Source organism: Centrocercus urophasianus, unplaced genomic scaffold (assembly GCF_019232065.1).
Source record: "Centrocercus urophasianus isolate 14NV4802_14NV808 unplaced genomic scaffold, USGS_Curo_1.0 seq_24, whole genome shotgun sequence".
Taxonomy (NCBI): domain Eukaryota; kingdom Metazoa; phylum Chordata; class Aves; order Galliformes; family Phasianidae; genus Centrocercus; species Centrocercus urophasianus.
The window spans coordinates 1,878,546-1,904,870 of NW_024884800.1; the positions used below are offsets into that span (position 1 = coordinate 1,878,546).

Consider the following 26,325-nt stretch of genomic DNA (forward strand, 5'->3'; position numbering starts at 1 on the left):
CAAGGTCTGCAGCAGCGTGGAAACCCACACAGATGAGGCGGCTTGATGTCTATGGGAGGCATCAAGACAGGGATGCCGGCTCGTCCCCACGCATCACCATCTCACACGCACGTTCTTTGCCCTTGCAGGCGCCATCTGCCCCGCGGTGCCACCAGCCAGCACCTGCCCTTGGGCACAGCTGCCTGGTGAAAGCTCTGGGACTGGTGCACGTGGGGCCACGTCCCTGCCACGCTCGCATGCGCCTCGAGGAGCCCAGGGCAGCAGCCAGATACGTGCAGGTGGGTACACAGCTGGTGGGCAGGCGTGGGGAGGAGGGGTCATCCCTGCTGGCTCATCCTGCTGGAAAATCCCCCCAGGTTTTGGCAAGCAGTCGTGCAGCAGCTCCAAAAGCAGATGTTGAGCCTCAGGGCTTTAGTAGCTGGAAATTGCTTTTCACACCCACTTGAATTTACAGCCCCCCCAGCATCTCAGGGGGGGGAGTTCCAGGCTGGGCGGCAAAGCCCTTTTTTTTTTGCATGTTTTAAACCTTGTTGTGTCGATGCCCTCTCGTTCCCATGTGGTGTTAGCTCCCTGCCCGGGGTCAGCCTGTCTTTATAGCCTCTTTTCTGTTCTTTCTCCTGCATCTCCTCTCCCAGCCTTTCACTTACTGGGGTAAAATGCTGTTTGTGGACATTTGCCTTTGCAAGGTGCTGTGGGGGCAGCTCTCCTCATCGTCTGTGATGCTTCTGTACGTTTCCAAAGGACTTCACAGCACTCGTGTTGGTGCACAGCCTCTCCCTGGTGCAGAAGCTGTTTTTTCTATTGACCTGCGCCTCTCGGGAGGTTGCCTGCAGCCATCTCTGTTTGCTGTATTTTGTGTTAATTACCAGTGTTTCTCTGGGAATGGCTCCTCTCCCACTTCCCTTCTGCACCCAGGCAGCAGCAGGCAAAACCTCCCTTTTGGGGGGGGGTGAGGATTCTGCACCCGTCTCCTTCCCCTCTCCACCACCCTCAGTGCTTTCACAGCTCCTGCAGTTCCTACCTGGCAGAGCTCCTTCCTGCCCTCTGCCTCTCGCCCAGATGCCAGTACCATTTATGAAGCTGCAGGCTGAGCAGCAGAGAGCTGTGTCTGCTGCTTTCTTATTTACAGCTGCGTTGGCTGCCTTGCTGGCTCCTCTGGCAGCTCCAGGGGATGCTGCTCCCACCTGCTTGTTCCTGCCCTAAAAAACCCAAGCATTTCTTCCTTGGAACAGTCTCCACCTGGCACCTGGCTTGACACAAGTCTGTACCAGTACAGACCCGGCTCCAGCAGTGATGCTGACCCTGGTGAGCCCCTGTGAAGAGCTCTGCTGGTTTATCAATTGCTCCCTAGCACCAAAAGTGCAATCATAGACAGAGCACGTGGGGTAACAAAGCTCCAGGCCATGTGGCAGGGCCACATGCAGCAACTTTGTGGAAATGAGATGTGAAGCCTGGGTCACTGCCTTCTTTAGCTGTCCCCATCCATCCCTGGCCTGTCCTGCTGCTGGTCCCCAGCTGCAGGAGTGCTGTGGGCTCTTTCTGGGTTGGAGACCAGCGTGCAGGGCTGGAGCTGCTCCCCATATGCTCCCCATAAAACAGCTCTTGGCCCATTCCATGGCATTTCCTGCCTCTTCCACACACACTCAGGATCCCACATGCCTCACAAGCCGTTCACCAACTGCAGCCCGGCAGATGGAGGAGCTGGGCAGAGCTCTGCAGCAGGAGGGACGGGAATCCAAAGGCTCTGTTTGTTCTCGGGTGTTTGTGGCAGCACAGGAAGGGGGAGGAGAGCTGGCACCCAGGCCTGGAGCTCCGTCTGTGCAGCGTGCATCCACCCAGCCACTAGTGAGGGGCTAGAACCTCTCCCTCCCACCTTTTTCTTGCTGCCCTATCCAGTGCTGGGGATGCAGCTGTGCCAGCTCACCCTGCTGCATGCCACGATGCTTCTGCCCCCTCCTGGGACGAGAGGGGTCTGCCAGCAACAGCACAGCTGGGCATGGGGGGGGGAACTGCTCCCGTGCTCTGTGCATTGGGCCAGAGCCAGCCAAACACTTTAGCATTTGTTTAATGTAGAGAACACTTGAACCAAATTGATGTGAACATCTATCTGAGTCTCCCGGCCTGTTTTAAGAGCTTTGTTGGTTTTGGTTTGTTTTTTTTTTTCCTCCAGTGGCAGTGAGTAGGAATTATTCCTTGAGCTGCAGAGCGTGTTTTCCATGTGGTGCCATCCTGATGGCATGCAGTGCAAGTGCAGATGCAGAGCTCCTGCTTCAGACCAGGCACTGCTTTATTCTGATGCCTCGTCCTGCTGGTCAGCACTAAAAGCAGAGGCAGAAAGTCCTCGGAGGGAGCAGAGATTTATTGTAGTAGGAAATGAGAAACGCACACATCACCTCTGTCTGTATCTGCAGGGGAAATGAGCAGTGCTGGCAGTGTGTGGCAGCTGAAGGCAGGTCCCACGGTGATGTGCAACCACCGTGCTGCAGGGCAAGCAAGTGCTGTGCCCTCAGCCCAGCATGGGAAGGGTGATCAGAGCTGGGGTCCTGGACAGGCGTGTTGTGCCCACTGCTGCTGCTCTGCCAGGGCAGATAAGTCGTGCTCACGAGGACACAGGTCCTCTTTTATTTAATTTCCTGGTAATGCTTCTGCAGCATCAAAGTCTTATCAGGAGAGGAGCAGCTTAAGAGCCTGGGAAAGGAGTTTTGTTGTCAGTATCAGAGCTTTATTTCCCTCTTGCCTTGAACACTGGATGGCAGACCGGGTTATGGCTGGAACCAGGCGCTTTTCTCCTTTTGTCCTTTTAAGCTGCAGAGATTTCCCTGCTCACCTTTTTCTGATGGTAATTCGGTGGCTGTTCCTCTGGGAGCTGCAGGCTTAGCACGGCTGATGTGTGCACTGTGGCCATGGGGTGATGCAGAGTTCCCACTCCGCAGCCAGTCAGCACGTACCACAACACAACTGGGCACCCAACAGCTTTAGCAGCACAGCTGTGACTGCAGGGCTTGCCGATGACTCTGAAAACCCTTGCCTCAGTTTCCAATGGTGCTGAGCATCCCTGTGTTTCCAGCCTGCAGTTGTACCATGGGATGGTAATACGGGCCCTTGTGCTGCTGGGGGTCATAAGGGTGAGGCTGGGGGCTGCTGGGGGAGGTTTGGGGCAGCACAGGGAGGGCTCTGCTCAGCCCAGCAGCTCTGCTGTCTCCCGCAGCCTGCTCCCTGCCTGCAAACTGCAAACATCCTCCTTGGCTGTGCCAGGCGTGCGTTCAGCAGACTTTTCAGCAGCAGACAATGGCTTTGGATAACGTCCATTTAAGAAAATTGGCAGAACTGTGGGCTTCACACAATTATTGCTTGTTGGTTTTGTTGGTTTTTGTTTGTTGTTTTTTTTTTTTTTTTCTTTTGAAATGCTCCTGGGGAACAGCAGAGCAGTTAACGAGGCAGCACAGAGCCCACAGGGGGGGAGCTGGGATCCTGCATCCCATTGGGACCTCCCGCAGGAGCACCGCCTCCTCTCTGCGGTTCCTACCCCTGGGATGGAGCCAGAGCTGCTCCCTCAGAGCCTCGGGATGCTTGGCTGCCAGTGTGTGCCCTGGTGCTGCTCCGCGCCCTCTGGTCCAACGCGCAGCGCTGGCAGCAGGAGGGGGCTGTCAGAAATGCAGACAGATTGGATTAGACTGGTGATGCGTCAAGCCCTAAACTGATAAGAGATGGAACAATTGACGTGTTGCCAAAAAGGACTGGGAAGGATCTTTTTTAAGCAGGCTAAATAGTCTGGGCAGGAACGAGCAGTGAGCAGCACAGACACAGCAGCACGCTCATCTCTGGTTTTCTGCCCCACGCCAGCTCTGCTCTCTGCTTGCTGACGGCCCCAGCCCCAGCTGGATGAGGGCCAGTGATGGAGACCCAGCCCTGTGAGAAGCCAGGGTTGAGCCTGCCCTGATCCAGATCTTTTAGGATTAGATTCCACCTGGATGAAAGGTTGCAAGGGTCCGCATCTGAGATTAGGGACAGAAAGAGTTGCTGGGCTGAGATGCTGGGATGGGACAGGGCGATGCGATGGACCTTCAGGGTGCCACCCACCGAGCTGCCATTGGCAGGATCCTCCGAAGGGCTCGGGGCGAGGAGGGCCAGCAGCTTTTGCAGCAGATGTGCGTTACATCCTGCCCCCTCCTCTGTGCTCTGCAGCCATGTGATGCCGGAGGAGTGTGGCGATGATATGGAATGTGGGCAGCTGCCTTCGGACACGCTCCGACAGGTGACGGTCCTGCGCCATCCCCGCTACGGATTCGGCTTTGTGGCCGGCAGTGAGAGGCCCGTGGTGGTGCGCTCAGTGGCAGCAGGTAGGGTGTGCTGGGAGTGCCCCCTCCCCATCTTCCCGTCCCCTCTGGTGAGTCCAGAGAGTCTCTCCATGGCTACGTACAGGGGATAAACGCTACGGAGGTGGTTGGGGTTCCCCCTTCTGGCTGGCAGTAGCACCCCTGGGCCAGATCAGTGCTGAGCCTCTGTCCCTGCAGGTGGCCCTTCTGAGGACAAACTGCTGCCGGGAGACCAGATTTTGGCCATCAACAATGAGGACGTGAGCGAAGCCCCCAGAGAGAGGTTCATTGAGCTCGTCAGGTGAGGGCAGCACCTTGTCCATCGTCCTCCCTGGGAGGGCTGAGCGCTCGCCATGGCCGAATGTTGAGCAAAGCCGTCCTCCTTCACTTCTCCTTTCTGTCGCAGGAAGGCCAAAGACTTCATCATCCTCACGGTCCTGCACACACACCAGGTGAGAGCGGGCAGCTGGGGTCCCATGGAGCCCATCATGGGAGCAGGGACCGTTTACATCCATTTACCTCTCGCTCTTTTTCCAGTCCCCCAAATCCGCTTTCATCAGCGCAGCCAAGAAAGCAAAGCTGAGGTCCAACCCAGCAAAGGTCCGCTTTTCAGAGCAGGTGACGGTCGGCGAGACGAACCCAGTAAGTGCTGCTCGCTGTTCTCCCCTTGCACCCTTCTGTGATGGAGTCCCAAAGGCTGCCCCAAAAAGCTGCTCCCACTCGAGGTCCTCTGGACACCCGTCAGTGGCACTGGGCAGTGCCAGCACCCACCCAAGGAAGGGTTGTGGCTCCGAGCCCAGAGCAAAAGGCTTTGAAGGAGCTTCCTTGAGGGCTGAGCTGGCCGGAGCATTTCTGCCTGTGCTCGTGCAGGAGCTGGGGCTGGGAAAGGGGTTTGGAAAGGGGGGTCAGCCCTGAGCTTCCCCAGCGCTCCCTCCTGCTGGGCAGCTCTGGCACCCACTGGGATGTGCGTGGCTAACATACTGCTGGGTTCCCACTGCTGCTGGTGGCAGCAGGTGACTCCACCAGGCAGTGCTGAATCACTCGAGCTCTGTGCTGTTAAACGCTCCGCAGAGACAATGGGTTTTCAAGGGAAATGCGCCTCTGAGCGTGGAGACTCAGGGAAGCAGAGAATGCCATCAATGCTTCATCACTGACAGTTGTTCCCTCTGCCTCCTCCTGCTCCCCTGCCTCCAGGACATGTTGAAGAAGGAAGCTCTCCTCCTCATTCCCAATGTGCTGAAAGTTTTCCTGGAGAACGGGCAGATCAAGTCCTTCACATTCGATGGCCGAACCACCGTGAAGGTGGGTCCCCCGGGATTCCCCCCAGTGCAGAATCGATGCCTCCCTTTCCCATTTTCCTCCATTTTTCTCAGCCTTTTGCTTCCTTGCACGAGCACGGTGGCAGAACTCAGCTGCCTGCGGGCTGCCACCATGCAGCAGCCGTGCTGATGTAATACATACTGCAGCCCCCTGTGAAGAGGGAGCTGCTGCTTCTCACCCAAGCCCATCTGTGGTGTTTGCAGGACGTGATGGTGACGTTGCAGGACCGCCTGTCCCTGAGGCACATCGAGCACTTTGCCTTGGTCCTGGAGTACTCGAGCCCAGAGCAGAACCATCGCTTCCTCCTGCTCCAGGACAAGCAGCCCTTGGCCCACGTAAGCCTCTGGGGGCTGGAGGGTTTCGGGGTGGTTCAGCCCACAGTGTTGTTCCTCTCCCAAAGGATGGAGCTCATGGCTTGCGCCGTGGGCTCACTGCCCAATCTGCTCCAGGTTGTGCAGAGGACGCACTACCACGGCATGAGGTGCCTCTTCCGTGTCAGCTTCTTCCCCAAAGACCCTGTGGAACTGCTGCGCAGGGATCCGGCAGCCTTCGAGTACCTCTACATTCAGGTAGGGACCGGGATGCCCTCACAGTGCTTCCCCCCATCACACTCAACACGCTCCTTCCCCATGAGCGGAGGGTGGCAGGTGCCCCATCCCCCGTGGGTCTCTGAGGTCACTTCTCCTCGCCACAGAGCCGCAACGACGTGATCAGAGAGCGCTTTGGCATGGACCCCAAGCCAGAGATGCTGCTGGGGCTGGCTGCCCTCCACATCTACATCACCGTGGCGGCCACGCGGCCCAGCCAGAAGGTCTCCCTCAAGAACGTGGAGTGAGTTCCTCTCCCCGCAGCACGCAGGGCCCACGCGCTCAGCCTCGCCAGGGCTGGGGGAGATGCATGCCAGGAGCATCTCCATGGGAACCCGGGCTGATTTCCCACTTGGCATCAGAGGCAAGGAGAAGCTGCTGTGGCTGCGCAGTCCCAGCCTCGCAGCCGTGGCTCAGCCCTGCCACAACTGCCCAGTGGTCTTCAGTCCATACAAAGCACCTTGGGTGCAGATGGAGGGAGATGGCGTGTGGGGGGACCCCATCCTTGTCCCCTCCATGTGTGGGGTGTCCCAGCTGGGCAGCCCTGAGTCTCCATCATCCTCACATCTTTCCACAGGAAGGAGTGGGGTCTGGAGCCCTTCCTGCCTCCCTCCCTGCTGCAGCTTGTCAAGGAGAAGAGCCTCCGCAAATCGCTCTCCCAGCAGCTCAAAGCCCACCAGAACCAGCCTGGAGGCACCAAGGTGAGCCCTTGTGGCCGGTGGGGGGACAACGTGGCCGTGGAGCTGGTGGTGATGGCGGGTGTGATGTGTTTGGCCAGGTCTCCACTGCCCAGGCAAAGCTGCAGTACCTGAGGATCCTGAACGAGCTGCCCACCTTCGCCGGGGTTCTCTTCAGCACCGTGGGACTGGTATGGTAGCTGGGGCTGGGAGGTGCTGGCACCTCGGTGCAGCTGCAGTAGTGCCATATTCACATCCCTCCAGTTCCCCATCCACACCATCTGGCTGGGATGCTCTTCGCAGCACTCTGGCACTGGGCAGGCTGGGATGAGAGTGATCCTTGGCAAAGGCCACCCCTCCCCTGTTTGTCCAAGCAGGAAATAGCTCATCCAACCTCACCACCCCCTCGAGCCCAGTCCCACTGCTGCTTGGTGGCTCTTCAAGCTGTCACCTCACTCCTCCTTCATCTCCATCAGAGGCATCTCCACCTCTCACCCAAGCCACCTCACTTTCTTCATGGCAGGAGGAAAGCCACCAAGCCAAACAGGAGAACAGAGGACCTGCATAGATAGGCTCCTCGCTGCCTGCCTCACCTCTCCATCTCCATCTCTCGCTCCACCTCCCATCCAGGGGACTCCATGTAAGTGCCATCTCTGCCATCCTCCCCTCCCACCCCCACCCAAGTGCTCAGCAGCTCCCTGGTTTTGTCCCCCCCAGCTTTAATTTCTTGCAGTGTTTGATGGATGTTTTTTCCACCATGCCTCAGAGCTCCTAAGAAATAAGGACACACCATATTGCGTTGGTTAATAACCACACTGTATCTCATTAGTTCTGTGTCTGGAGCCATGCCCCCAACCCTGCCTGTGTGCAAAGCATTGGGAAAACTGCCCCTGATGAAGGTGCCTAGATTTTTCTTACCTCTGATACCAAAGCTGTGGCTCTGAGCCTGCTGAGTGAACCAGGCTGGGAGCTGAACCATCTATTCAGCCACATGAACCGTAACCTGAGTGGTAAAAAAAAAAAAATTCCCTTATTCTCTTCTGCACCAACCTGCCCAGCTCCTCCTCACCTCCGGGTCTCCATAGAGCATCCTCGCTGGGCAGAGCAGAACAAGAAAGATCTCTATTTCCGACCAAGCCTTCAGTCTTTCTTCTCTTCTAAATGCATTCAGTCCCTCGCTCCCTCCTCAGCTCCCCTCCCTCGGCGGCGGTGTCAGATCAGGCAGATTTGTAACATGCTCTTACTTTGCTGTAGTGACACCAGCAGGCCTGAATATTTCATGCATACAGTCAGTGCAGTGCTCGAGACTGAAACGGCCCTGGCACTCAGCTCTGCAGAGGAGCTCAGGGAGGGCTCCTGGTGCCGCCGCTCCCTCAGGGTCAGCTCTGCCCCAAGCCCTGGCCCAGGGGTGCGTTTATTCACATCTGTCTGTCTGTCTGCTCTCGCTTTCCGTGCACCCAGGACGAGAAGCAGCCAGCCACCACGCTGCTGGTGGGTCCCCGGCACGGCATCAGCCACGTCATCGACCTGAAGACCAACCTCACCACCGTGCTGTCAGAGTTCAGCAAGGTCAGCAAGATCCAGCTGTTCCGAGAGAACCAGGGGGTGGCCCGGGTGGAGACCAGCATCCTGGATGCCAAGGTGAGCAATGGGGCATCGTGGGGATAGGGGCAGGGAACAGCAGTGCGGGTTGGTCGTTGCAGTGGCTTCTCAGGGATTTCTGGGATCTCAAAGAGCCCTTTCCTATCGCAGTGATTAAAAGGATTCCTGGCCCAGCCTGTGGCACAGGGGCAGGAACCGAGGGGATCTGGGTCTGCGCCTGCTGGAGGAGCAGCCTTTCTCCACATCCCCTCCGTCTACCTCGGGCTTGAGAGATGGCAGCTCTCCCATGCCCCTTCCCGTGGGCACGTACACACGATGCTTTATCTCCCTGAGAAAGCACAGCCAGCTGCCCCCAGCTTCCAACCCCCCCCTGCCTGTGTCTGCAGGGGAGAGCGGGCTGTGGGGGAGGCTCGGCAGCACTCACCAGGGCACGGCCCGCTGCGATCTGTCTTCATTTAAGCGCTATGCAAAGGGCTGGGTTTTAAAGCCAGAATGTCTGCTCCGAAATGAGGCATATGCTAATCCTACTGGGGACAGAGATGGATGAGGCGGGCTAAGAAAAGTTGGCAAAAAGATCATTACCTTGAAGCGCTAATCTGCTTACTGCGATTACTCTATTGTACAGAATGTGTCGCTGGGTAAAACATGGGGCTGCAAATAAATCTGTTTCCTCCATCATCCGCAGACCGTCAGAGGGCTGTGCTGTCAGTCAGGGCCTCACTCCTCTGGGGACCTGCAGTGGAATCTGCCCCACATCCCTGAGACGTGGGAGCTCTGCACATCACACAGGGACGCCCCACAGGCAGGATACGGGCAGCCTGGGTCTGTACTGCATCCACCACAGCTGCTTACTGGGTTTTGGCATTGCACTGCTGATCCTGTGTGTTAAAAAAGGGGCCAGCACAAGGAGCAGCCCACAGCTAATGCCACCCAATTGCCCTCACCTGCATCCCCAGCCCAGACCTGCTGGCCAGGAAGGAGCTGGGGAAGATTTCCAGGCAACGAGTTGGCTCGAGATGATCACAAACCATTGGTGTTTACTTCAGGAGGAAACATGGTGTTTGTCTTATAAATAATGCGCTGGGTAGTAATAGCTTTGCTTTGGAGCTTTTCCATCCTGGGCTTCAGTTGGTGTTTCAGTCTGTTCTGAATTCAGAGCCCAACAGTGCCTCTGCTCTGCTCCCTTTCACTGCTTGCAGCTGCAGTGGTGGCAGAGGAGTGGCAAAGGGGAATCAGATGCTGGCAGGAGCAGAGGTGCAGGTGGAAAGCCCCAGGGTCTGCGCTGCAGGGCACAGGAATTGGTTTCAGTGCAGACTTGCTGGGGTTGAGCCTTGGTTCTGGCACTTGTCAATTTGCTGGGGACAAGGTGGTGGCACTGAAGGCCTCCTGTGGTCTGTGTGCACTTAATGCTTGGCCTGGTGGGCTGGGCTTTGCATTTCTTGGGATGTCCCTGGGAAAGGCAGGGTCATGGGGTTCCCCACACTCCTCCAGCCCTTCTGTGGTGGGGCACAGGGACAGCTGGGGACATCAGAGCCATCTCCCCACATCCAGCCCCTGGCTGCTGGCCACAGCCCTGCCCACACAGCTCCAGCCACTGCAGGATTGATACTGGTGAGGATGAACCCCTCAGGAACAGAACTGGAGCTGCACGTCTGCTGCTGGCCCGCACCATTTAATTACAGGCACGGGGGTAATTGGCTTCGCATCTCCCAGCAGGATCAACCAGCAGTTTAGCCAGGATCAAGGCTCGGCAGAGGAAAACAAAGGAAGAATTAATTCAGAAATGTCCCCCAGCTGCTGCCGTGCCTGGAATCTGGCTATTGACTTCAGCATCCCAGGGGTACCAGGCGTGCTTCCAGGCTGCGATAGAGACAAAAGATCACCGCGCACGTCCAGCTGCAGCCTGCCTGGCTTCCACATGGCAGGGCTGCTCCTGCCCTCCCGCATGGCCACGCTCTGCCCTCCAAAAAAGGGAGTGCTGGGGCTGGCAGGGCTGGCTGTGCATTTGCTGGTGTGAAATCCAAGGGGAACCTCACTGAGCTGCGCAAACAGCGAGCGGAGCCATCAGAATTCATCCACGCGAAGAGCGAAGCTTTAGAGTGATGCCAGACCTAAAGGCTCTGTTTCCCAAAGCTAAATTAATCTGATTAGTTCTCATTGCTCTAAAACGTTCCGGAAAGCCGCGAGGCTGAGATCTCCTTTGTCTCAGTGTTGGGGTGGGGAGCTGCAAACGCGATGCTTTCTGCACGCAGAGCCCTTTGGGCAACATTGAATGGTGAGCCTGCAGCAGCAGCCTGGCCTGGGGGGAATGGGAGCTGACAGGGGTACGAGCTGCAGGCAGGAGATGCTGCACAAGGGCTGCAAAGCCAAACTTGAGTTGTTTGTTAAAAGGAAGAAGAGCAGACGGACCCTGACCTTGGGCATCAGGGGGGAAGCAGCTACAGATGGGCGATGCAGAGGTACCAGAGCAGCACCGAGCCACTCGTGTGATGCACATGCAGCTGTATTGATCAGCAAATGAGAAATAACGGTGCTAATCACAGCGAGCCCCTTAACGATAGAGCTGAGTTAATAATGCATAAGGGGAGGGAAGGGAAGGTCGTGTGCAAGTGAGAAATTGACTGCTGTCTCGTTAGGTCCCGGTGCTGTGTTATTAAACACAAACTTGGCAGAACACCGTGGGTAAGCAGGGAACATAAATTATGTAAATTCATATCCCAACTTTCTCCTGTGTTGCACAGGGGGAAGCAGCGTGAGGTCCAACGTGTGGATAAAAGGGGGAGATGAACAGGAAACACACATCAGCTTAAGGGTTCTTATAGGATCGGCTCATAAATTAATTGAAACGTCAGGGCTGTTACGACCGTGGCCATAAAATTCCATCCGAGCCTTCTTCTACAAAGCCTTCACCTTGGTGTGAATGAGAGGCTGCCCTTCAGGACACCGTGCTTTGATTTAAAGGCGGTGCGTCATAGGAAAAGTGCCATATCCTTAATAAGCTTAATGCAGAACCTGTCCCTGCTATCCAGGATACATTTACTTTGTTTTACTTTGTGGAGATTGGTTGCCAAGCAGGAAACTCGGGGCAAAAAACACCCTTTGCTCATTAAGAGTGGAAAATCCAGAATGTGAGTATGAGTGAAAGATCAAAACGTGAATGATTTCAGGCTGCCATCACGGATGGAGAGATAGAAGGAGCTTTCTCTCTAAATCACACTCCTTTTCGTGGCCTCTTATTGGACTGAGGTGAACCACTACCCGCGTGTCACACCGTGGATCTGCTCTTTGGTGCTCTGAATGCTCACGGTGTGGTGTAGAACTGCCTTCACCCCAAGGGCACAGTAGGATGGGGCAGGGTCCCAGCACCCAGCCTGCCCTGCAGGACCATCCCAAGGGATGGCACAGGAACCCCAGCAAAGCCCCGGGTGCAGGACGTCAGCCTCTGCTGCCCTCCGTGTTTGCTTCGATCTCATTTCTCGCACTGCTGCATAACAGTGGGGGAAAAATGTGCAAATGTCTCCTCATCCAACAGATGGCTTGAAAACAACCCAGGAGGCTCAGCCCTGGGTAGGAAAAACTTGTTTTAAGGAAGGTTTCATATGGCGGAACTGGAACACATGGTTACCTTTCATCACTTATGTCAAGCCCAAAGCTGGGCTCAGAGCTGGCATCGCCCTCCCACCGCTGGATGCTGCCTCCTCATCCCTCCCTTCTGCCTCAGCCCTTTCCCTCTGCTCCGTGTCACCTCGGGTTTGCTCTCTATGATGGCACAACTCATTGCCGTGTCGCTTTATTTCTCATCCTCACTTCACACAGCAGCCAGGCAGGGACTCCTTTCCTCCCACCCCATGGGGATGAGGTGTGGGGCTGGTGGCCTTGTGCCCGGCTGCACTGCGTTGTGACATTGCATCTGTCTGGGTTTTTTTTTCCTCTCTTGAAAGCAAAGACCTTTTTTGGCGTGCAAATCAATGCTCTCCTAAAACAGAAGATGCCATCTGCTCCCAGGCACAAATTGGATTTTCTGAAGGGTTACTTTTAAGTAAGATCCACAGGCTCAAAGCAGTGGCGGGGAGGGGGCTGAAATGGAGTTTTGCCCCTTCTGCAGCTCAGTGGATGCAGACGTCTTGGTGAATGGGAGAGCAGGGTGGTGCCTGCAGTGAACCTGGGGTTCTGGCACCTGCAGACTGAACAGAACCTCTGGGGCCTGGAGGTTACTGCTGGTGCTTGCAGGTGGGCTCAGCATTGGCACACAGCATATCAGGGTTCTGCCACTGGCCCCGCAGGGTGCACACAGCAGCTCTCACCTCTTCCATCTGCAGTGCAGCGCTGTGGGGATGCAGAGGAGATGGAAATGGGGGGGGTTGGAAATTCATGATCCTTGAGGTCCCTTCCGACCCGTGCCGTTCTGTGACTCTGTGACCAGAGCACAGGTGTGCACCCTGCTGTCTCCTGGCATCCAGCTCCCCGTGACACCGGTGACAGCCCTCCGGCCGAGCCTCACGCCGTGCCTCTCTTGCCTTCCAGCCGCTGGTGCTGCTGATGGAGTGGCCCGAAGCCACCAACTTCGCCTGCCTGATCGCAGGTTACTGCCGTCTCCTGGTGGACTCCAAGAAGATGATATTCTCCAGGCCGCCCAGCCAGCCCCCACCACCTCAGATTATCAAGGCAGGTACGGTTCAGCCTCTGCTTTCCCTGCGAGCCCCTTCCTCCCCTCCTCCACCCCTAATTCTGGGCAGGAAGGAGATGGGTTCCTCCAGCATCTCTGCTCCTGTCCCTGCGGCACCAGCAGCCTGCTCTGAGCAGCAAAATGTCCTCGCTTTGCAAAGCTCTCACTTAATCAAGTGTGAGCTGGCAGCTGTAGTCCCTGGCTGTGCAGTGGCCCTTTCTGCTGCCTAGCAAATGCAAAGCACTGAGTGTCTCTCTGGTGGCTCCTAGAGCAGACCCAGGTGACCCTGTTGTGCTGCTGAATTCATACAGCAGGAAGGGAATTTGGGGTCTCAGCTTTGCAGGGTCCCAGCTTGCTGCAGGGACGCAGACAGATCGTGTCCCACCAGGCACTGATGCTCTGTTCCTCGAGGACAGATTTCAGCTGTCGATCACCAGCAATTATTGTCAAGAAGGATTTCAAACGGGAGCCAGTCAGGACATTGCATGCTGTAACTCCATTTGGTGTAAGGAAACATAGAAGATGGGCTCAGTGGCTGGAGATGCTCCCCACTGCAATCTGTGGGGAGACAGGAGGTGCCCCCCCTCTCTCCGTGCCAAGAGCTGCATTTTGGCTGGGGTGTGCCAAAACTGTGCCCTGGAAATGGATATAGCCAAGGGAGGTGCTGAGAACTAGCAGGGTCTCTGGGGAACGGAGCTGGTGCCCTGAGGTGCACCTGGATGCGGAGTGGGCACCAGAGGAGGACACACCAGGAGGAACCAGGAAGGCACCTCCAGCAACCCCAGCACATCCAGGAACAGGCCTGGCAGTGATGTCGGTGTGAGTATGTGAGCATGGTTCCCTTCTGTGTCTTCAACCTGCGCCTCTTCTTAACAGCTGCCACTGTGCTCTCTGCTCTGGGTGTCCTACATAAACCCAGCCCCCTTTGGTAGGAGCGAAGGGTGCTTCCAAATGAACCTGCTGTTATCAAAGCACTCCCTCCCCAGTCATGTGTCATTTGGGGGTGGCCCTCAGGGGGCTGTGGGGCTTGGGGAATGCAGTGGGAAGTGGAGAACATCGCAGAAGCCCAAGGGCTGCCGCAGTCACAGCTTGCCTGGGGATGTCTCAGCACATTCAAGAGGTGTTTTTCCACTTTCCAGTGACAGTGATAGCAGCCAGTGTCTTTCCTCAGTGAGATTTTGCCTCACTGATACAGAGCACAGCCCGAACCAGGAGATGCAGTAGGTCCTGCTCCAGTGTCACACCGCATGGGGGCTGGAAGAATGTGAAAGGGAGTGACGGCGTGGTAGGACAGGGATGGAGCCAAGGGATCCCTGCTCTTCATGCTGGCCCCTCTCTCTGTACACCCAGTACACTCAGGCCAGGCACTCAGGCATTGTTTTGGAGAGGTGAATTAGTTAGCGTGGAGAAAACAAAGTCTGCTGACAGTCCTGGTCCTGGCCTGGCTGCGGACTGAGCTGCCAGGAGCCAAGCAGCTCACCAGAAGCATGGTCTGCTGGTCATCTCTGCAGGAATAATAAGAAAGTCCCACTGGGATAAATCAAGTTTGCCCAGGCTTTGACTTCCCAGGCTGCAGGCAGGCTTTGCCAGAATCTGAAGCACCACATCAGGCCCTGCTCTGTGCTTTTGCCTTGGAGCAGAGCACATCCATCTTCCCAGAGGCGCATTAAACCCTCCTGCTGAACTGCAGTCCTGCTTAGAAATGCGCGTTGGCTCTGGATGCTGTCAGTTAAATCCCACTCTCAGCGTTTCCCTGCAGAGCTGCACAGACCCCTGCCCTCCCCACTGCAGCAATTCGCCCCCCTGCCCCTTTCCTCCCCCCGCAGCCCCCAAGATCATGAGAGCAGCAGCTGGCTGCTATCTCAGCTCTTTACCAGGACTTTCCCTCCCAGAGAGAGCAGCTGGATTACAGATTTTACAGATTCTGGCTTTGCTCAGGAGTGGGCAGCCAGCAAAAGCCCCACTCAGCAGGGAGAGGCTGGGGTACGTGAGCTCTGGCACACTGCAGGTCTGCATGGATGGTCCTTTCTTCTCTGCCTTAATCCACTGCTAACAGTGCCCACCAGCAGCAGCATTGCATGCTATCACCCAACTGCTTTCCCTGAGCACCAGCACGGCCATAAACGAGAGTGAAATTGTTTTGATTCAAATTTTAGCATTGCAGGTGATGAACAGTACAATACAAACGTGTGTTTGGGGAGACAAATGGTCCAATTTGTTGAGCTAATGAATTTAATTAGGATTTATTTGATTTAATTTACGCTTGCTAAGACGGAGCCTGCATCCCCCTGGCAGCCTCTCAGCACAGCTGCACAATTCAGCCTTACACACAGAGGCCCCTCCAGGGGGGGTTGGACCACTGGCCAGCTGGGGCGGTGTTTCAGCTGCTTGCCTGGCATAGAGAGGAGCAATAGGAGCCCATCACAGCCAAATGCTCAGTAAGGAGCAGAGCAATACTGCATCACGTTTAGCAGCCTGCTGCCGGGCTCGCTGCAGAAGTGGCTGAGTATGACAGCTCGGTGTGACCAATGTGACGCGAAAACGGGGAGGGTAATTCCTTTTTGCACTCATGAAACGTCAGGGTGAGGCTGAAGGTCCTCATTCACGCATGCAGACACACTGTTCCTGTTGCCCTCTGAGTCCCAGTGGTGGCTGGGAGAGGCAGCTCCAGGTTGAGGTGCTGGCTGTGCTGGGCAGCCCCGCTCCTGCCTCCCTGCAAAGGAGCTTGCTGTGCAGCACAGAAACAAGCTGTTTGCTCAGCTGGCCAGCCTGGACTGAGCCCAGCTGGGAGCTGAAAGCAGGCTGATGCAGTTAGGAAACAGATCTGTCAGGAAAGGTTAAAGGAAATCGCTGTGGCTTGTTTAAGAAATGTGGGGAGGTGGGGAGGAAGGAACACGGAGATCTTGCAGCAGTTCAAAAAAGGGCAGTGGTCGGCTGTGCTGCAGGTCTGTGATGTCACTGATCGATTCCCAGCGGAAAGAAAAAAGAGAAAACAGCTTTAGGGTTGAGACTTTCCCATCCTAAACGCCATAATATTTAACGCCATAAAATGTCCAAGATTTAGCTGTGTGGTCGTTGCAGAGCCCCAGGAAGCAGTGCGTTCTGTCGGCGTGCCGTGGGCTTTTGCTGGCTGAGGCTCAGCTGCTCCTACATCCATCAAGCTGTGCCAGCCTTTGCCAGACTCACATAAAAGCCATACTAAAACACACCCAACAGCTCTGTGTTAATAACCCACGCTCGGTGGGGAAGCCAGTGCCTCCATCACTCTGCGTTTATGGAGGACAGAGGGCAGAGAGCACGCGGAACCCAGCAGCTCTCCCATCCTCATCTCCCCTCTGCCCGCCGCCGCTCCTGACGCTCTGCTGTGCTTTGGCTTTAGATTACATGGACTCACACCACCTCCCCCGGCCCGCGGCGGCGGGGCACGCTGGAAAGAAGGAGGGCGGGTTCGTGGGGGGCCATACCGACAGCCCCCCCCCCCGGCAGGCCTCGGGCGGCCCGCGCCTCGGACCCGGAGCTCGTCAGCTTTTGCTACCTGCACATGCGAGAGCAGAGGAAGGAGAGAGAGAGCAGGACGGATATCAATGAAAACCTGATTTTTTTCGAGGAAACCCGTCCCAGGACCAAATCCGACCCCACGTCCAAGAGCTCCGGCCAAGGCTACGATGGGGTGGCCAACGAGCGCGACCCCGACGGCCCGGAGCGCGAGCGGCACGCCAGCCGTGCCCGCGCACACACCATCGACACGCACCCGCGGGGCGACGCTGCCCACTTCTACTGCGCGTCCTGCAAGGCCAAGCTCAGGAGCCGGCTGGCCTCGCGCAAAGCCGGCGGCACCCGCGACAACATGGTGGACCTGATGTCCCTCCCCCCTCCCGGTAGTGATGAGGAAGAGGACGAGGCCACGGCTCTGCTCCCCGCCATCGCCGCCCCGCCGCCCGGCTTCCGGGACAACAGCTCGGATGAGGACGACCCCAAACGCCGGGCGGCCGCGCAGGGCCAGGAGCAGAGCCGGCACCTGTGCAGCATCCTGTACGACGAGATCCCCGTCACGCTGATAGACAGCGTGCAGACGCGGACGGTGCGGGACCATGCCCAGGAGCTGGACGATGCCCTGGTGTCCACCCTGCAGGCGCTGGAAGCTCTGGCTGCTTCTGAGGACTGCCCGCATCCCCCGCCGCAGCAGACAGCAGGTAGCGGAACGGCCGTGCCTTTCTTTTTCCCTTTTAACCTTTCTTTCCAACAGCACGTCCTTCCTTTCATGCTTCCCTTTGTTCTTCTCCCATACGTCCCTCAGCCTTTGCAGGCTGGCACCCAGCTCCTGCAGGTGAGCTCTGCCCGGGGCACGCTGCAGTCTCTGGACCAGGCAGCCCCGCAGCACGGCTCTGCCCTCCCTCTGCTGCCCTCTCACTGTGTCACGGCAGCTGCTGCCAGGTTTCCCTTCTTGCTCCACAGACCTCCCTGCAGCCCTGCTCTCACTCGCACTGGAACCCTTCCCAAGACCTCTTCCCAGGCCAAGAGGTGAATGGAGCTAGCAAGCCAGTGATCTCTTAAACGAATTAACTCTTACTTGGGGGAAGTGACTAAATGGTCTCCCATGGGATCCTGCTGCTTGCTGCACTGGGGCCTTCCTGCCGCAATGGGTTCCTTTCTCCTCCCCACAGTGGTGCGGCGCAAGCATTGTTGTGGGGCTTTCTTTGTGTCCCTCCCCAGGTCTTATCGTCCTGGCTGCCATCACACCTGAGTCATCCTTGGATTCTGGCCATGAGACCAACTCCTCAGAGCTCACCGATGTCTCAGAGATGGTCTCTGCTATGAAGCAGCACCAGAACGCAGCCTACTTCCTCGCTCAGCACATCAACAAAGAGAACCTCCTGGCCAGAAAGGACTTGCCTTTCCGAATCCAGAGCTGTGCTGCCCAGGCTGTCCTCACCTCACCATATGCCCTCACCCGCCAGGAGACAAGCTCTTCAGCGAAGCCAGCTTTTTCTCACCCAAATCCCAGCCTTACCAACTGCAAGAGCAAACAGGAGCAGCAGAGTGTTGAGCAGAGTTACACCGTGGCTGCCCAGCCAGTGCTCACCTCCCAGCGTAGCGAGCAGAACAGAGGGGCTCCGGTGCCAAGCTCTGAATGTAAAGGTACAGGCCACACAAAAGCTGCCTTTGAGGGACCTCTGCATACCACAGCTGCACCAAACAGAGAGCAGTCACAGGATCTACAAGAGAAGATGCCCAAAGAGGTTCTGCCGAGCCCCAAACTCCTCCTGGATCAGAAAAGTGGTGTGACTCCAGCCATTATTTCAGCTGCTCTGCAGCAAGTGGCAAATGCTAAAGGCTCAGCCCCTCAAGTGGGAGCAGCATCAAAAGAAGACAAGACAGTGAATGGGACCGGTGGCTGTGTGTCAGCCAGCAACAAGCCTTCAAAACTTAAAGGAGGTCAGCTAACTGCAGAGCCATTGTGCCACTGTCAGCAGCAACAGCAACTCTCTCAACAGCAGTACAGTGAAGCTTCTCCGAGTCCTATAGAAGCTCATAGCAGTAAGGCTGAAGCTTTGCATCCCACCTCAGGAGGTGAAGAAACGATGCCTGGTAAGACTTTTGCCTCTAAAAGCTTCCAGCAAAAGGTGAGTAGAGATACCCAGGGAAAAGCAGCGAGCGGAGAGCCTGGTCAGAAGGCAGGGGGGGAAGCCATGAATCTTGTATTTCAAAAACACGTGGCTCCTTCAAACCAAGGAGAGAAAATGCAACAGGAGAGTTCAGCCAAAAGCTTAAAAGCCGAGAGCAGCAACCCGCACTCTGCATCACCTGCTGGCATTTTCAGGAGCACCAGTGAGGATTCCAAGGGGCCAATCCAGCTGGTGCCCAGGTCTGAGAGCCTGCAGATCAGCACTGTGCCTTCCAAAAAAGTAGACAAGATCCTGGAGGTCACCCAGGCAGATGTTGACGTCCCAGCTAAACCCAAAGCTCCAAAAGCTCCCTTCAGGTTGAGGAACCTGTTTTCTGCTACATTTCCTACCCGGCTGAAGAAGGAGACGGACGAGCGGCAGGCCCAGCTGCAGAAAGTGAAGCAGTATGAACTGGAGTTCCTGGAAGAGCTGCTCAAGCCAAAGAGCAAAGGTGACCTCCCGCCACAGGAGTACCTGCACCCTCCTGCCCCCGGGCGCTGCAGCTGCCAGCTAAGGAGCAGTCCTGTGCAAAAAGTCCCAGGGATGTCCAGGGAGCAAAGGCGCAGCTGTGACTGCAAGCGGATTTGCAGGGGGGTGAGGCCACCCCCCAGCCAGCTGGTGATGCCAGAACTGGAGAGGCACGGCAGGGATAAGGTCACTGATGACCAGCAGCAAGCAGAAGCCATTAGGTTGACAAGCATGAGCAGCCCTCCCAAAGGCAAGAGGATACGATCGACGAGCTTAGAGTCCAGGGACTACCGGTCAGATCCAGAAAACGATGTGTCCTGTTTGACAACGTGTGCCTCCCGAGGGGAATGCATGGGAGCTCCGCAGTACAAGAAGCTCTTGCGTCGCTACAGTGTCAGTGAATTAGATAAGACTGATAGGACATCCCTGTCCTCTGACATCTACCAGAACATCTACCCGGCCAAGCAGAAAGGCCTTCAGAAGGAGTCTGAGCCCAGCATCCTTTGTCCTGTTCTAAAGAGCAAAATCCAGGAAGCCGCTGGGGTGGCTGATCCGTCCTATGTCCAAATAGCACAGGAGAAAAAGAACCAGAAAGGTTCAGCGGTGTTCTCTGTCCAGGAGGAGCTGTATCCAAGTCCTGCGGAGCTGCGGGATGAAGACGTGGAGGATGAGAAGTGCTGCTCCATCCGGTACTGCTTCTACTACAGGAAATGTGATGTTGCGGATGACGGGAGCGAGAAGGATGAGCTGTCCTATTCCATCCCCATGCAGATACTGCCGGGAATGAAGCTGGACAAGCAGATGGTCCCGGTGATGAGCAGGACGCTTCAGGTCCTCGATGCAACAGCCTGCAGCAGTCCCAACGACGGTCAAACCCAGGAAATAGATTTAAGGACCTCCACTTTTGAGGGGAGCTTGGCAAAGATCAACATCCTTCGAGGCCACGTCTACAGCTTGCCCAATGGGTTTCTGCAAGTGCAGCTGGACACCAACGAGCTCCTGACCATCCTGCGGCAGTGCGTGGTGAGCCCCGACGTCCGGGACTGCAAACTCTACATCTCCCAGCTGGCTGAGTACAAGCAAGAGCTCGCCCTCAAATTCAAGGAGTTCCGGGCGTCCTGCCGCCGCGTGGCGGCCGTTGACAAAAGCCCTGCCCACATGCTGTCCGCCATCACGAGCAGCTTCCAGGTGCTAAGCAGCCTCATCGAGACGTTCGTGAGGTTGGTGTACATCGTGCGCTCGGAGTCCCAGCGCCAAGAGCTGCTGACGAAGGTGGAGGAAGTGGTGAGAAATTACACCTTCCTCCTGCGGGCGGCGGAGGAATCCACGGCCAGAATGTTGAGCCACCAGCAGACGGTGGAGCAGCTCGCCCGCCAGTCCGCCACGGTTGCCACTGTTATGAGCACGCTCACACGCTCCCTAAAGACGCTGATCAATAAGTAAACCAGCTGCAGAAGCCGACAGGCCAGTGTGTGCCGGGCTGTGTGTCAGTGGTTCTTGTATCGCGTAGGTCTGGTGAGGATGTCTGTCTGTCTGTCTGTCTGTCTGTCTGCAGGGAAAGCCCACGCCCGCTGAGGTCCGCAGCGAAAAAGACGTTGTTTCTCGACAGAAGGGATGGCAACGTTGGTGGTGTTTGGAAAGGGAGATTCATGCCCTGTTGCAGGCTGTGCAGACGGCGTGCCAGGGGTCCCAAGCAGCTGCACTGCTTGTCCTCCGGCACTCGGGAGGCACAGTCATCCCATTGCCACGCTTGCTGGGTTTTGAATGGTTCTGGGCCTCCCTCGCGCAAAGAGCTGGCACTGTCCCCTGTGTCACGGTGCGTGGTGCCCAGCAGTGAGCAGGGACTGAGCTGATGCCGCCCGGCTTCACTTGGGCAGCGGTCTGATTGGAGCCAAACCAGTGTCTTGCCACGTAAACAGCTCTTCTGCCTCCAGGGTCTTCCTGGCCCACAGATGCAATGTAATTAGCAGCAGAAGGCATCTCTGGGATGCAACTCCCTGCTGCCGCACGAAGGCTTGGGAAAGGATGCCACGTTCCTAGGACAGGGCTAGGTCCTCCAGCAGGCTCTACTCCCACAGTTTAGGCGCTGATGGCCCAATCCTGTACACGGGCACTGCCTGAGAAAGGCAGCAGCTCAATGCTGTGTGAGCAGGGAGTCGTTCCCCATCCTCTGCTGGATGGCCATGTTCATGCTAGGAAGCCTGCAGAGACCCGGATCGCTGTGTGACCAGTGCAAGCCAGCAGCTGGGCTAGCAGCTGAGAGGAGACCTCTTCCATGCCATTCTCCAGAGCAGGTCTGTGCCTTGGAGGCTCAGCCCAGCCCCTCTCCTCCCGCCTCCTTTCACAGTGCCCGTGGGAGAGGAGCCCAGGTCGGGTTGGTCTGAGGCATGGCTTCCTCCTGAGCCAGGCAGTGCTGCTCCTGCCCTCCTCGCCAGGGGCTGGAAGCCTTCTTCTGTCTTCACTGGACCGACTGCCATGAGGAACACTGCTTAGTATCACACAATGGTTATTTATTCAGAGTCGGGTTGGGTTTTTTGTTTGTTTGATTTTCCTTTCTTTACTTTTTTTACTCCTAGATGAATGGTAAAACAACTCCTAATCGCTTTCCTTCACACCCCGGGGGCTGCTCTCCTACTCCCAATCTAGCTTCTAGACCCGATCAATCAGACCGCCTTAACTGGTGCTTCAGTGCACTCACCTACCCTCCAAAACACAGCAGCCAGGAGGAGAAAAAGCAAGGTTAAGCATCGCATGGACCTCGCCGTGCCACCCAACACACCTCATGCACACGGGGGGTCAGGGCTCCCTGCGCTCCCTGCACCCATCTCAGGCTGAAGGGGAGATCACAGGAGGAGGGGAAAGGGCTGCCAAAGCCCACGAGCTTGCCCCGTGGCTGGCTGAGCACACGGTCAGGGATCTCCACAGGATCTATCATTTCCCATCCCTATTCTTATTATTTTTTTTAATGAATATGCACATTTGAAATCTCTCGTTCTTCCATAAGAGCTATGGAAGTGCACAATGTGCTTTTTAACGTGCGCATCCTCTACCAAGTGCAATAACGGGCTTTGGCCATTGCTGTCAGCAAGGCAGAGGGGAGCCTTCTGCCTCCTGCTTTCCACAACCATGTAGCAAATATACAGTGGAAGAGCCAATTTGGATTTCAGTCCACGGTGGGCAGAGCCTGTAGTAACGCTGAGGGCCGACAGGGAGCTGTGGTTTTCTTTTCCCCCTCAATTATCTATTTCAAAGCTCCGAGTTTCCTCAAGCTCCCCGTGATGCCTACATCATCCCTCCATAAATCTCTCAGTCTCATACAGAGGAAAAAATTTTTTATCGTCTGTATATAGTATATATAAAAATATATATATAAATTATATATATATATATATATACACAAATTTATGTCTTGTTTTACAAACAAGAAAGATTAAATATATTCATCTTAATATCCAAAAGAGCACGTTGGGTCTTTTTTTCATTTTTGAAGTCGGGCTGTTCTGTGCGAAGCGCTCACAAGCTTCGTCCTTTTGTTGCTATAGAAATGCACGTATGGTCGGTGCTGGGCTGTGAAAGGAGGGCACAGAGCAGCAGGTTTGATGCAAAAGCTGTGCAAACAGTCTCCTAGCTACAGGTGAGCTTGCACTGGGGACGTGGTTTGCCTGGCTTGCCTGGCGTGACACCGGGGAGGAAGGTGCTGATGTTGCCCTCTGCATACCTTACAGCCTGCAGGGCCACACAAGCCTGATGTAGATCGGGCACACAGCCTCAGGAACTGGGCCACTTTCTGTACGGGGGCTGAATGTGTTGTCTGAAGCGTAGATAGCAGCAGCCTCAGTGCACACACGCTCTCTGTGCCCCCAGGCTGGTTATTTTAATCCACATCACACCATTCCTCATGGTGACATAACAAACGGTGCTTGACACTGACTGGGACGACTATTTATAAAGCTGGGGATGGATCGAAACCTTGGAAAAAGCCAAGAGGTTCTTTAACACCACAGAGAGCCTGAGAACTGACAGCCGGCACCTCCACCAGCAGCTCTGGAGCCGGTGCTGAGCTCTCAGTACCATCTAGCGGGCAATCAGCACGGCAGTGGAAATGAATGATGCCTTACGTGCTGCTGTTGGCTGTGCAGGCTCTGGGGACAGCTGGGTGTCCCTGTGGGAAGGGAGGAGCGGTTCCAGCACACACCCCAGGAAGGTGCATCCCTGCCTCTGTCACCATGCTGCTCTCACTGCTCTGCAGTGACCTCACTGTGTTGGGCACCTGTCTGCGTTCCTGCAAGCAGCGATCCACGTCACATTTACAGGCTCAAGGCCGTGCCAATGCAAAGATAAATGATGAACTGCTAGATTTTATCCTCTCTTAAAGCACGGGGCTGCACTCCCGTGTAAGACATCCCGAGCAATGCAGAGCTGGCTGGGTCAACCACGGCTTTGACCTGGACAAGAGAAAAGTCTGCAGGTATCCCAGCTCTCCCACACCTCCCGTCCTCATTCAGAGTATTAGAAAATGACCCGTATGGATTTTGGGAAGCTGTTTTCCAGACGTGTTCTGTGTCAGGCTAGGTAATTCCATGGCATTAGCAGCCAAGGAGCTTGCGTGGGGCATGATGTCCCAGCCAGCTCCCCAGGGAAGGAGCAAACAGGGTTTTCTGCAGTTGAACTATAAAGTCATTAAAAGGCAAACAGGCTGTGCTAAAAGCAGCAGAATTCCCAGTGCTGCCCTCTCTAGATGCATGCCCTGAGGTGAGCGATGAGACCCAGAACACCTTTAGGAGCTTCCACCAAATCCCACTTTGAAAAGAACCTTGGAAATATTCCTAAATCCAAAGAGATTAAACAGCAGATTTCAGCACAGGAATAATATCCACCTGTTGCTGAACCCCATCTTCCTGGTTTTGGGTAGCAATCACACAGTAAAAATCAGGAATACATTCAAAGGGACCAGGCAGGACTGTTAGTGAGCTTGTAATTCCAAATCTGCACTGCTTCTTATCACAGAATGGCCTGGGTTGAAAAGGACCACAGTGCTCATCCAGTTTCAACCCCTGCTATGTGCAGGGTCGCCAACCAGCAGACCAGGCTGCCCAGAGCCACATCCAGCCTGGAGCAGTTTCCTATGGTTGAGTCCTTTTCCTGACAACTGAAGTCCGGTTCAGTGATGCTGTGTGTAGCTGTGTAGTATGGGTGACCTCCGTTCCTGCACACAGCCAATCTGGAACCAATGGGATACCTACAATTAAGTGATTTTCCTCTTCAAAGGAAGGAATGGAGTTGTTCTAATAGAGTCAGTAAGGATCCAGAACCAAGACGGCTCTCATTTGATCCTAGAGGGTTTGGCAGTAGCAGAAAGGGAATTTATCTGAAAATAATCCCTGTGAAAAAAGGACAGAGGCGGGGAAACAGCAGAAAATGAGCAGCCAGCAGAAATGCACCCGGAGCCCATGATAAGATTTGCTGAATGGTGAAGTGAGAATATTGGAAAGGAGAGTGACATCTGAACACCCGAAGAGTACAGATGGGCCCTGACCCACAGCGGTGAATGCGTTGGATGCGGTGAATTCCAGCACCAAAGGGCAGAGCTGTGCTGTTCCTACCGAGTGTCACTCATTAACTGCATGGCCCACAAGGGAAACAAAACTCTCTGTAAACACCTGGCCCATGGAAATGGGTCTCTGATGGTGGCGATGATTGGTGCACGTACGGACGGTGGTGATGAGCGGTGGTGATTGAGCAGCAATTGTATGCAGGAATGTGGCAGGAGAGGGAAAAGGGCCACTTGTCTTGATTGGCATCGCCGTGAAATTCGATAGCGTTAATGAGCCGCTTAAAACTTCCTGGAAAACACATTGCCAGGCCACGGAACGCAATGCCATCTCTGATTGAGAGAACTTCCACGCTCTCAGGTAAATAAAAAGGGAGCAGTGCCACTCCTGTGCATTCAGCATCCCTGCAGGTGGACACCAGTGTGTTTCCAAAGGGGAGCACAGCAGCTCAGGCTTCAGGATAGTTCCTTCCAACACCGAAGCCAACGAGTGCCTCTCCATGAGGTAAACCAAATGGGAATTAAATACAGTTCCTTAGATTGGAAGGAGGTAATTCGGTTTATTACATTTGCCTTTCAAACCGAAGCAAGACACGTTCAGTTTGGCACTTTAAAAACTACTCCCATCCACTTTCACATCCAGCCTTACTGAACTGCAGACCTTCTCCTGAGTGCCCTTTGACAGCCAGACTGGATTTCAGCCACCCAACCCCTGCCTGCAGCCAGCTGAAGGCAGATCCAGGTAAACCCGTCTTGAAAGCTGAAGGAGAGGAACCTCTTGAGCAAGCTCCTTGCCGTTGTTTAACCAGGTCTTAGCTGCAGGCAGCTTAAAAGCTTCTCCTCAATAAAACCTCTCATTATCCTGTTCTAAGAACAATAAATCGTTAAGATGGATGGACTTTTGTCCTGGTATCCACTGTGCTGTCCAACCCTCTGAAGAAATCTGGGTGGCTGCAGCACCGGAGGCAGCAGGGGAAGCTGAGAACACTCCTATCGTGTGACATGAGAGAAGTTCTTGAGGCCCTATTTAGAAGATTAGGGATCTAATTTCATCTTTTGTATGAGAATCCCATCTCTGCAATGCCCGGTGACGACAAAACTGTGACTGCAAAAGGGAAACCAAGGGAGCTCATCCATGAGAGGCACTGCTGTGCACTGCAGTGTGCATCAGCCTGGGATTCCCAGAGGAGGGCTCAGGAATGAGCTCTGGAAGAACAGGGATGTGCAATGTAGGGGGAAAAAAAGCTCCATTTGAGCCAAGGCCGAAGGAAATGGCTCAGAATCAAACATGTCAAGGACTGGAAGTTATCCATCCCCAAATTCTTCAAACCCCCTGCAGGATGCGTGTAGGGAAGAGAGGCCCCGAGGCTGTTTTTGCAATATGGAGCTTTATCACTGAAATCTAGACGCAGAAATGCATTATTCCACAGGATAACCACAGGTTGTATTGAGGAGAAGCAGTTACACACAGC

General features: G+C 55.4%; 1 protein-coding gene across 1 annotated transcript; it reads left to right on the forward strand.

Annotated features, from left to right (window-relative positions):
• Window positions 1-198: 198 nt before the first annotated feature.
• FRMPD3 (FERM and PDZ domain containing 3) lies at window positions 199-20,745 on the forward strand. Its single transcript, XM_042825200.1, is given in 16 exon segments — window positions 199-278; window positions 4,186-4,340; window positions 4,515-4,617; window positions 4,723-4,768; window positions 4,854-4,958; window positions 5,511-5,618; window positions 5,840-5,971; window positions 6,086-6,205; window positions 6,331-6,467; window positions 6,801-6,924; window positions 7,002-7,091; window positions 8,362-8,541; window positions 13,027-13,171; window positions 16,548-16,639; window positions 16,641-17,361; window positions 17,882-20,745. Coding segments are annotated over 15 exon segments (5,115 nt in total). The 5' UTR covers window positions 199-278; window positions 4,186-4,192.
• The last annotated feature ends 5,580 nt before the right edge of the window (window positions 20,746-26,325 follow it).